Raw genomic sequence first — 12401 nt, forward strand, 5'->3', positions numbered from 1 at the left:
CAATTTCTGCTTTACCGCTTTAGGGTTTCCCCCGTTCTTTACAGCCTGTTCATTTTCTCCCTGTTATACTTCCTTATATCAGTCACCTTGCGCTTATTGATTAGCTTTGATATCTCGGCCAATTTGATCTGGTCTGTTCGATTGGAAGCTTTCATACTCTGGCGTTTCTTAATCAAATCTTTCGTCTCTTTAGACAGCTTACCGGTATCCTCTCTAACTATCCTACCGCCTACTTCTACCGCACACTCAGTAATGATATGTCTGAAATTATTGTTCATTGATTCTAGGGTAATGTCGCCCTCCTCGGTTAGAGCTGAATATTTATTCTGTAGCGAGATCCTGAATTCTGCCCTCCCCCTCACCGCTAATTCGTTGATGGGTTTCTTTCTTACTAATCTGTTGCGTTCCTTCTTCATATTTAGGCTAATTCGGGACCTCACCATCCTGTCGTCACTGCATCGCACTTTCCCGATTACCTCTAAATCTTGCGCCATGGCGGGGGTTGAACACATTACGAAGTCAATTTCATATTTAGTCTCCGCGTTAGGACTTTTCCATGTCCATTTCCGGTTCTTCCGTTAGCTGAAGAAGGTATTCATGATTCTTAAGTTATTGCGCGCTGCAAACTAAACTAATAACTCCCCCCTGCTATTCCAAGAACCAATGCCACAGTCACCTACTGCCTGGTCTCCTGCCTGCTTTTTCCCTACCTTGGCATTGAAGTCGCCCTTTAGTACAGCATACTGCGTCTTAACTTTTCGCATTGCCGATTCTACATCTTCATAGAAGCTTTCAACTGCGTGGTCATCATAACTACGTGTAGGTGCATAGGCCTGTACAACCTTCAGTGTTTACCGCTTATTAAGCTTAATCCCGATGACTGCCACCCTCTCATTAATACTATGGAATTCATCTATATTACCCGCTATATACTTATTGACATGGAAACCTACTCCTAGTTGTCGCCTCTCTGGTAAGCGTCGATAACAGAGTACATGCCCATCCTTCAATACAGTATATGCCTCATTCGGCCTCCTAACCTCACTAAGCCCCATGACATCCCATTTCCTACATTCTGGTTGCTCTAACAGCACTGCTAAGCTAGCTTCACTAGCTAGGGTTCTAACGTTAAACGTTGCCAGGGTCAGTTTCCAATGGCGGCCTGTCCAGCGGAGCCAGAAGTTCTTAGCACCCCGTGCTGCGTCACAGGTCTGACAGCCGCCGTGGTTAGTTGTTCCGCAGCCACTGGTGACTGAGGGCCGGGGTTTTATGGACCTTATCATGAGAGGTTATGGCCAATTACTGCACCAGGGTGGCCAAATCCTGTTCTTGTGAGGGAGTGCGTTGCCGGAGGTGTTCACCGGCATCAGGTCGCACCCCAAACCAGTTTATGCAATTCCATCGACACGCGGGTATTTCTTTTTTCTTTTTTTTTTTAAATCCCGCTCAAATCCCGGCGGCACCGGGATTTCAGCCCCGGTCCTCTTGCATGCGAGGCGGATGTTCTACCGCTACGCCACCGCTGCAGGATTTCCAGCTTCATCTATAGGTTACAAGTGGATCATCGTGGCCACTGACTGCCTTACCCGTTACGCCGACCCAAAGGCACTGCCCAATGGTACCGCGGCAGAAGTTGCCAAATTTTTTGTCGAAGAAATTCTCTTGCGACATGGCGCCCCAGAAGTGCTCATCACGGACAGGGGAACGGCGTTTACGGCAGAGTTGACGCAAGCCATCCTAGAATACAGTCATACAAGCCATCGACAAACAACTACATACCGTCCCCAGACCAATGGAATTACGGAGGGCCTGAACAAAACGATCTCGGACATGATCGCCATGTATGTCGACGCTGAACAGAAGACCTGGGATGCCATCGTGCCGTACGTGGATTTCGCGTATAACATGGCAGTCCAGGAGACGACCAGAGCGACCCCGTTCAAGCTTGTGTACGGCAGGCAGCCCACGACGACGCTCGACGCAATGCTGCCGCACGTAATTTACGAGGACAACTTTGACGTCGCCGCCTACCTGCAGCGTGCAGAGGAAGCCCGACGACTCACACGGCTACGAATTAAAGACCAACAGCGCACCGACACCCGACGATACAACTTACGACGACGCCACGCAGATGACAATCGAGGAGACCAAGTGTTTGGACTCCAATTCGCCTTCGTGGACTAAGTGAAAAGCTGCTGCGTCGATAGTTTGGGCCATACAAAATCCTTCGCCGTGTCGGACAACTGGACTATATGCAGTAATTCTCGACGGTACGACAGCATCACAACGGCGACGCGCGCGCCCAGAAATCGCACATGTTGTACGTCGGAAGCCTTATTACGGTAAAGAATCCGTGGTGTTTAAACTTTGTAATGTTTCTATTTAAGTTGCTTTGTTTATTTTGGAACACCGAGGCGATGCTTTTTAAGGGGGGAGTAATGCCGTGAAATCTTCAAAACTGTATTTGTTGTTTTTTAACAGCCGCCGGCATGCGTCCTTATCACTGTGATTCTGGTACGCGTATCGATTCTGTATCCCGTGTTCGTTCATGCTCGTTGTCTACGACGCGTTATCACCTTCTTTGTTGCGAACGATGCGCCGAGATCTTGTACTAGTAGCAGTTTGCGACGTTATCTATATTGTTCTGAGCAGCCTTTAAATTGAGCGTTCATTCTTTGTTCGATGATCGACGAGCACGTTTGTTGCTATCGCCGCCGCCGAGTTGCTTAGTTCTTTTGCGGGCCCAAGTCAGCCCAGTAAAGAGTTGATTTCAGTAGCATCAAGCCTTCTTTTGGTGTAAACAGCCTTGTCACCACTACGTGACAATATATAACAATATGTTGTCATTAATGCTGTTATATCCCGTTCTGCAGATATTATCTGCGGTGTACCTCAGAGGTCACTTTTGTGGCCATTGTAGCTTTTCATTTTTATGAACAATAATGTCGAGAACATTTTATGCCGACGACTTTTTCGTGTCCAGCCCGATAGTCATCGAACATGAAGCTCGCATCCTGCGCAAAATCCAAACACCAGTGGTGCATCAAGTGGAAAATGAATTCAAATAAATGTAAACATGCTGCGTTTACACGAAAACGTAACCCTATAAACTCTGGGTTTGAGTTCTACTTTTTTGGAAAACGTTTTAGAATTCAGGTACCTCGGTGTGTATTTAGGAAAGACCTTAGATGGAGAAACCACATTGGGTATATGATAGACAATGTTGAATTTCTTCCAGCGTAATTTTCATAAAGCCCCGAAAATACAAAAGAATACCTGCCACACATTAGACCTATTATTAAGCATGATGGTGCGGTGTGGGATCCATGTATGATTACATTGTCGGATGGTTAGGAACGCGTACACAACCGTACACAGCCCCCTTTGTCGCCAATGAAGCAATAGGGAATCTTTTAGCTGCGAACTACTCTGTAATAGGCGCATGCGCCGCAAACTAGAAATCTTCTATTTATCTATTTCAGCAAAACTAGAATTGACAAAGCTCACTACGTCCAGCTGCCATATTTTGTATTTCCACGTCATGCTTCGAAGGTGCGGGAAATGTCGAACTAACGTTTGTTAGAACTCTTTCTTTCCGCATATCTGTTTGGAAGAAACTCCATAAAAATATCGTTGACTGCACATATGTGGAAGCGTTTCGTGCTTTTATTCAAAACATCACGCAATCTTAGCTTTTTATCATTTAGTGTGCGCTTGATTTTGCTGTATTGCATGGCTCTTCCGCGTATTGATTGAATGACTATGGCACTTGTTTATGCTTGACTTCGTTGTTGATAATGCCTTCAGTGGATGTAGGTATGTGTGAATAAACAATTTTGATGGGTGCGCAAAGGGGGAATCGGTGGTGGCTGATCTCGAGCGAGGTCGAACACGTCAACATGTTTAAAAAAAAACGTTCATCAATATCCTGATAGGTAACTTAAACCTGTGGGTAAATGTTCACTCCCTCTCGGGTCATTTAAAACATCCCTAAGAAAATATTTATTAATTGATGCTCATTTAAAAGCCAGATCAGGAAACTCATTTTGCTGAGCTTGAGCAGCAATATGTAGCCTTCCCCGTGTTCATTAAACATGTTATTTGACAGCATAAATTATTCTATAGCTTGGCCTCTTGAATCTGTATGTTCACTTCCCCAAAATGAAGAGTGAAGATCCCCAAAACCATCATACATAGATATAGCAATTTTTCAGTGACGTTTAACTCATGCATGGTAACTCGTGGCAGTATTGCACTACGCATATTGTAAGTGCAATATAGCTAATGATATGTACAGCTACTGCTTCAAAGTGTGTGTTAATGGAACTGCTCTCAAAGTCATACCGGTTGGTCTCGAAGTTACACGCCTCCTGACAGCCTTCTAGCCTGCATTCCGTCTTTTCAAAAAAAACAAAAAAAAAAACGTTACATTGTTTTGAAGATATTTGTGGGCTGTGGCCCAAGGCTTGTTTCTTGAAAGCACATAACCATGGGCGGCATTGTTGTGAGGATATCTATGTTTATGTAAATTCTGTATAAGCCTCCACACTTTCACTGCATTAAATTAGCCATTGTATTAAGGTGGAAATCGGGGAATGTTACTTATTATCAGCGTAGCAGTGGCGTAGAAGTGGAACATACGCCTCGTATGCAAGAGGACCGTGGTTTGAATCCCGGTGCCGGGCAATTCTTCACTGGACAAACAAAAAGGCAAATCCGCGTGTCGAAGAAATTGCATAAACAGATTTGGGTTGCGACCTGATGCCGGTGAACACCTCCGGCAACGCATTCACTCACCAGAACAGGAGTTCGCCAATCTGGGGCAGTAATTGGTCAATACCTCCCACGATTAGTTCTAGAAAATACGCGGCCCTCAGTCATCAGCAGTTGCGAAAAAACTGACCTGGTTGACGGTCAGACCTGTGATGCAGCGGGGGTGCGAAGAATCTCTAGCTCCGCTGGACTGGCTGTATTTAGAAACTGACCCTGGCAACGTTTAACGCTAGAACCCTACCTAATGAAGCTATTTTAGAAATACTGTTAGACAATCAGAGGGTATGAAATGGAATGTCAAATTGCTTAGTGAATTAAGGAGGCACGTACTGCACTGAAGGACGGACAGTGCTCTCGAGGACTGCCGGCGAGGCGAGAACTAGAAGTAGGCTTCCTTGTCAACAACTACATAGATGAATTCTATTAAAAGAGTGGCAGGCATTGCAATCAAACTTATTGGGCGGCATAAACTGAACGTTGTACAGGCCTACGCATCTACATGTAGTCATGATGACCAGACAGATGAAAGCCTCTAAGAAGATGAGGTATCGGCAATGCGGAAAGGAAACACTCAGTACACTGCATGAATGGGCGACTTCAAAGGCAAGGTAGCGGAAAAGCAGGCATGAGACCAGGCAGTGGGTGACAAGGGCACTGGTGCAGAGCGCAATTATTGAAGAATCATGAATACCTTCTTCAGCAAACGCAAGAACCGGAAGTAGCCATCTAAATGTCCTAACGGAGAGACTACAATGAAATTGGCATCATAATGTGTTCTAACCCCGCCATTATGCAGAATGTAGAGGTAATTGGAAAAGTGCGATGCAGTGACCACCGGGTCTAAAGTCTCGAATTAGTCTAAATTTGAAGAGGGAACGAAACAGATAAGTAAGAAGTAGTCCATCAACGAATTAGCGGTGAGAGGGGGGGCAGAAGAGTACAAGATCTCTCTAAGAAATAGATATTCCGCTCTATTTGAGGATAACGACATTAGCCTAAAAGCAATTAACAACATCTCAGAGATAACGCTACTGAGTGCGCTGTAGAAGTAGGCGATAGGATAGATAGAAAGGATACTGGTAAACAGTTTATTATGACAAAATATTTTATTATTAACGCCAAAATATCAGTGTCCCATACAGGCCAGACACAGAGACATCAAAGCTAATCTAAGCGCAAAGTGGCCGATATAAGGACGCATTGAACATAACAAAACTGAAGTGTAACAATACTGAGCCTCTGGACCTCACAGGACCTCACCATCCTATGGTCACTGCATCGTAATCGGGAAAGTGCGAGGATGGTGAGGTCCCGAATACGCCTAAATCTGAAGAAGGAACGCAACAAATTAGTAAGAAAGAAACCCATCAACGAATTAGCGGTGAGGGGGAGGGCCGAAGAGTTCAGGATCTCGCTACAGAATAGATATTCAGCTCTAAACGAGGATGGCGACATTACCCTAGAAGCAATGAACAATGATTTCAGAGATATCATTTCTGAATGTGCGGTAGAAGTAGGCGGTAGGATAGTTAGAGAGGATACCGGTAAGCTGTCTAAGGAGACGAAAGATTTGATTAAGAAACGCCAGAGTATAAAAGCTTCCAATCCAACAGATCAGATTGAATTGGCCGTGACAACAAAGCTAATAAATACGCGCAAGGTGGCTGATATAAGGAAGTATAACATGGAGAAAATTGAGCATGCTGTAAAGAACGGGGGAAGCCTTAAAGCGGTAAAGAAGAAATTAGGCATAGGCAAAAACCAGATGTATGCGATAAGGGACAAGGAAGGCAGCATCATCACGAATATGGACAAGATAGTCAAAGTAGCCGAGGAGTTCTATACAGATCTCTACAGTAGCCAAAGTACTCAGGACCGTAAGGAGATTGGCGGTAGGGAAAAACAGTCAGACGTTCCACCAGTTACGAAGGACGAGGTCAAGAAAGCATTAGAAGATATGAAAAGGGGGAAATCAGCTGGAAAGGATCAGTTAACTTCAGATTTGCTGAAGAACGGGCGGGATATCGTGATAGAAAAGCTGGCCACCCTGTATACGCAGTGCCTGATGTCATCGACGGTACCGGAACCATGGAAGAATGCAAACATTATCCTCATTCATTAGAAAGGGGACTCTAAGGACTTTAAAAATTACAGACCAATCAGCTTACTGTCTGTTACGTATACGGTATTTACTAAGGTAATCCCTAATAGAATCAGGACACCCTTATACTGCTATCAAGCAAAGGATCAAGCAGGTTTTCGGGAACGGTAGTCAACTATCGATCATATCCATACCATCAATCAGGTGATAGAAAAATGCTCGGAATATAAGCAGCCCTTATACATAGCATTCATTGATTACGAAAAAGCATTTGACTCAGTTGAAACCTCGGCGATTGCGAAATCAGGGGGTAGACGAGCCGTACGTGAAAGTGCTGAAGGATATATATAGTGGCTGCACAGCAACCATAGTTCTGCATAAAGAAAGTAACAAAATTCCAATAAAGAAAGGTGTTAGGCAAGGAGACACAATCTCCCCAGTACTATTCACAGCTTGCTTAGAGGAAGTATTCAGAGACTTGGAATGGGAGCAGTCAAGTATAAGGTTAGATGAAGAATACCTCAGTAATTTCCGATTTGCTGATGACATTGCCTTGCTAAGTAACTCGGGTGGATCTACTACAAATGATGATTGATGACCTTTGAAAATCAATATGTAGAAGACTAAAGTAATGACAGCCTCGGGAAGGAACAGAAGTTCACGTTAGGCAGCAAACTATTCGCCTGCTAGGCGTATATATCTCCTTATGACAGGTAGTAACCGCAGACCCGGAACATGAAAAGACAATAACAAGGTGTATAAGAGTGAGATGGAGCGCAATGACAAGTACTCGCAGATTATTACTAGAAACTTACCGGTATTGCTCAAGAGGAAAGTATACAACAGTTGTCCCTTACCTGCACGATCACCTATCTGAAACGTGGAGGCTAACCAAGAGAGTTCTCTTACGTTGAGGACAACGCATAGGGCTGTATGGAACGAAAAATGGTAGGGCTAAGGTTAAAAGATGGTAAGCGTGCAGAGTGGATCAGAGGGATAACTCAAGTTACTGACATTTTAGTAGAAATCAAGAAGAAGAAATGGGTATAGGCAAGACATTTAGTGCCAAGACAGGATAACGGATGGTTGCTTAGGGTAATAAACTGGCTTCCAAGGGAAAGAAAACGTAGCAGGGGGGGGGGGGCAGAAAGTTGCGTGGGCGGATTAAGTTGAGGCGTTGACAGGGGTCAAGGGGACGCAGCTAGCACTGGACCGGGTTAATTGGAGGAATGTGCGAGACACATCTGCCCTGCAGTGGATATAGTCCGGCAGATGCTGATGTTTTATTCTCCTTTTTTTCTAGGAGTCGTGAACTGGGAGGTGAATTCATTGCCAATTTGGTACTGTGGAGGTGCCGCGGCTGATGTTTGGATATAATAAGCAGGCTGTTGCTGACATTCATATCCTCTACTGTTGATGGTGCGGCTGGGCCAGGCTTCGCTACACTATCGGGGTCTGTTGGCACAGTAGCTGCCTTCTTTGCGTGTAGGGGGACAGACTGGTCAAGTTCAGCAGTGCCGTTCTGGTTGCTGCCACCGAAGAGGTCGGCCCGAAGACAGGAAATGAGGGCCTCCGGTGGTGAACGCGTGCTTATTTCGCGAAATTTTCAGGCCTTTAGACTGTGCCATAGAAAAGCTTTTGCTTGGGCTAATTGGTTCGAAGCCGTGTTTGAAGCAGAAAAACATGGCGCAGAAGGAACAAAAACCAGAAGAATGTGAATCGACAGGACTGGTCCCAGTCATTTTCTGTTTAGAACATGGACTGTACAGTAGGTGCGAAAATGGTGCTCTGGATTTCGACATCCAGGTTCCCACTTTCTTCACTGAAAGCTGAAAATTCCGTGGACACCCGGTTCAGTAGATCGACCTGTGTGCAGACTGAAATTGGAAGCGTTGGCGATGCCCGCGTGGCTGCTTCAGGTTATGTACCATTCTGCTGTACGTAGAGCCATTTTCGGGTCTCACAATATTACAAGTTCTTTGTGGTTTTCATGCTTATTTCTGTCTCGATTTCCCTGACCGAGCCCAGTCTGGAAAACGCACCATGTGCACCGCTGCAGTTGACGCATTTGTGCGTGCATTCATATCAGTCTTCGGTCTTTGATTTCTCTGCACGTGACATTAGTGCGCTTACCCCGGCAAGCTAACAAGCCGAGTCTGCAGCGCTGGAACCTGCAACACCGCCTTGAGTTGGAAACTTAAGCAATGTAAGGACTGACTTAAGGACTCCGTAAGTACTGTATCTTGCCTGTACTCACCTATGGAGCTGAAACGTGGAGGCTAACCAAGAGAGTTCTACTTAAGTTGAGGACAACCCAGAGGGCTATGGAACGAAAAATGGTACGGGTAACATTAAGAGATAGAAAGTGTGCAGAGTGGGTCAGAGAAATAACTCAAGTTACCGACATTCTAGTGGAAATTAAGAAGATATGGACATGGGCAGGACATGTAGTGCGAAGAGAGGATAACCGATGGTCGCTGAGGGTAAAAAACTGGATTCCAAGAGAAGGAAAGCGTAGCAGGGGGCGGCAGAAAGTTAGGTGGGCGGATGAGATTAAGAAGTTCGCAGGGGTCCAGTGGGTGCAGCTAGCACCGGGTTAAGTGGAGAAATATGGGAGAGGCCTTCGCCCTGCAGTAGGTATAATCAGGCTGATGATGATGATGATGATGATGATGATGATGGACTGTAAAAATGTCTCTATTTTACATGACTCGAACAACTCACCCCACCCATACCACTGTTGTCCTCGGACGCATGGGAAGGGCCAGACAAGCGCTGCCTACGGGTCCATCCCTGATGGAAAGCCGCTGAGCCCACACCGCCTGGCGCTCCTCGGTACCTGCGCAACAGACTCAAGGTGAATCCACTGCTCTTGAAGGCTAGTACGAAAATAGGCAAGCTTGCCAAATGACGGAGATGTCTTTTTTTCCACATTTGCTTCACTTTAACCAGTGCAAGCAGATCTAATTATGTTGTACATACTGCAGTCTGAATAAGACCAAGCAGGTGGGCATATTTCTGCTAACATCAAGTAACTTAACAAAAAAGAATATGCGTGCTATTGCCCTCGGCATCAGGAACAAAATAAAAAACGAAAAAAAAACGAAACCAGTTGTGCCATTAAGTGCCATTGGCAAACTCACAAGAAAACCGACATGCATTCCCACAGAAGAAAGAAGAGTGATTTCCACAGACGATGAGATAACATCACAAAGAAAAACAATGAAACACTGTGAAAAACACATATGCAGTGATTTTCAAAATTACCATCCAGAAAATTTCAGAACGCATGTCCTCCCATTGAATGACGGTAGGACGGAAGAAAACTTTTATACAAGATAGCGCGCGGAAACGAAGCAAGTTGTGAGCATGACGATGACTTGTGACAGATAGGGTTGGATGTATGTCCATGCATTAAACGTGACGACGTGCACCGTGAAATGAAATTTTAGTTCTATAAATGATCGCGGCTCTTAAAGATCTTGTTGTCAGCCGGTAGTTGCGGCTGCGAATCATCATCATCATCAGCCTGACTATACCCACAGCAAGGCGAATGCCTCTCCATATTCCTCCAATTAACCCGCTCCTGTGTTAGCTGCATCCACTTGACCCCTGCGAACTTCGTAACCTCATCCAGCCACCTAACTTTCTTTGACTGTAAATCAGTAGACCTATACCTATCAAAAACCACATTGTTCGCCTATAAACCATTTCCAACTTATATTTATCCTTTATGTAATATGGTCCCAAGCTATTGTGGTGTACATTGTTCGCCTATAAACCATTTCCACCTTATATTTATCCTTTGTGTAAAATGGTCCCAAGCTATTGTGGTGTATTCCAACGTAGGTATTATGTGTTCTGTGCACTAGAAGATTCAAATCCGAACGTGCTGCTTTTAGTTTATGATAAAGGAAGCCAGGTGTACGGAATGCAGAGAGAGAGAGAATAAATTTTATTTAGACAAAGTAATTACGCGGGTGCGGAGGCGCCAACGTTCGCAATATACTGCGACCACGATAGAGCGTAATCGTTACGCCTAAGTATTTATATTCAAAGGTTTCTCTTATATGTGTCCTGTTGACGCAATAAGCAAATGAGCATGGTCGTTATTTTTGTCGTGATGCGAAAGACAGATTTCAGTATTTAGAGTGATGCACCATTCATTAATACGCAATGATGCAACAGTATTTATTATACAAAATGATGCACAATTTATTAAGCCTGGCCAAGCTACTGCCTAAAACCTACGGCATAATCATTCAAAAAATGATCGATGTGTAATGTCCTCCTCTCACAATACCCAAGCCTGCTACTGAAAGCATTGTCGGTTTTCTTTACACCTAAAACTAGCAAAGGCTCAGTGCCGTTCAAAACTGTTGTCGTCGAGAAGGGTACGTGGCAGTTTTTGATTACCCAATATTTGCACAAATACCTGCGTGCTTTACAGATTGAAGATTCTTTCGACAGAAAGAACTCAAGTGATGCACGTTAATTGGATAACAATCCTCACATTAGATATGCTTTTTCTGTTGATATGAAATATGTTTTATTGTATTACTCAAGGTGAACTCTTTGTAACCGTCAGGGAATGTATTGAAAAAAGTATCCTAATGAATTTTCAAAACTGAGGTGCTGTGCCAGTAAACAGATTAATTTATTTGCTTGAGTTTACCTTGCAAGCCACATTTATTTCATTCAAGATTTCTTATTCAAGAAGGCTGGATGGAAGGCGCTTCTTTTCGCTTCACTTATACTTGGCTTTTATATTATTTGCCAAGTGTCTTGTTGCCCATGTTGCTCGGTGGGGCCCGGTGAGACCTGGAAAAATTTCCGAGTGGCCTCCTTCCTGGCGGTCCGTGCTCTTGCATCGGTTGTTTACCGTTCTGGGCTCTTGGTGCTGGCTGGTTAGGCCTACCGGCTGCCTGTTTGGCCATAGCCGACGAGGCTGTTCCAGGCAGCCCATCGTCTCTGTGCGACGCGTCCTCCTGTCGCACGGCTCCTAACAACGTTGCGGACCAGGCCTCAGACCATCCAGGCGTCCTTGCACCTCCTGGTGCGCTTTGGGAGCTCCACCCCGTCTCCACCTCCGTCAGTCCCTATTCAGAATCCAACATCTCTCAGCCCTCGGGGCTCCCGGGCATTCCGCTGCTGTAAACTGCGGACTCGGAGTTGTGGACTCGAGTTGCGGAGTTGCGAGTTGCGGACTCGGGGGGAATACATCCGCTTGGAGCTTGGTACGGACACTGATGCCATAAGGGTCCATGAGGAGGTCGTTGCGGTAATTCTGGACAAGGATAACAAGATTGGTCCCGCAACTAGTTCTGTCCTCTTGCCTCTGGTCTGTGCCCTGTACCGTCAAACTGCGCACTTCGCGTGTGCAGTTGCTGAGCTGAGTCATTCACAAATGTTCCGGACAACTTTGGCTGTGCGAGAACATGAACTAGGTGTGCTCGGAATGCGGCTTGCTGGCGTGATTACCCGGGACACCACGGCTGCGGCAGACCTCTGTGACGTGAGCTGGCAA

General features: G+C 45.3%; 1 protein-coding gene across 1 annotated transcript in view; it reads right to left on the minus strand.

Annotated features, from left to right (window-relative positions):
- LOC146210161 (WD repeat and HMG-box DNA-binding protein 1-like) overlaps positions 1-12401 on the minus strand; it is a 335137-nt gene that overhangs the window by 197693 nt on the left and 125043 nt on the right. Inside the window, exon 4 of the mRNA XM_084581922.1 lies at positions 9599-9713. Coding sequence (XP_084438048.1) covers positions 9599-9713 — 115 coding nt within the window. The remainder of the gene's footprint in view (positions 1-9598; positions 9714-12401) is intronic.

Source organism: Amblyomma maculatum, chromosome 1 (genome assembly GCF_055883805.1).
Source record: "Amblyomma maculatum isolate TAMU_Amacu chromosome 1, ASM5588380v1, whole genome shotgun sequence".
Classification (NCBI taxonomy): domain Eukaryota; kingdom Metazoa; phylum Arthropoda; class Arachnida; order Ixodida; family Ixodidae; genus Amblyomma; species Amblyomma maculatum.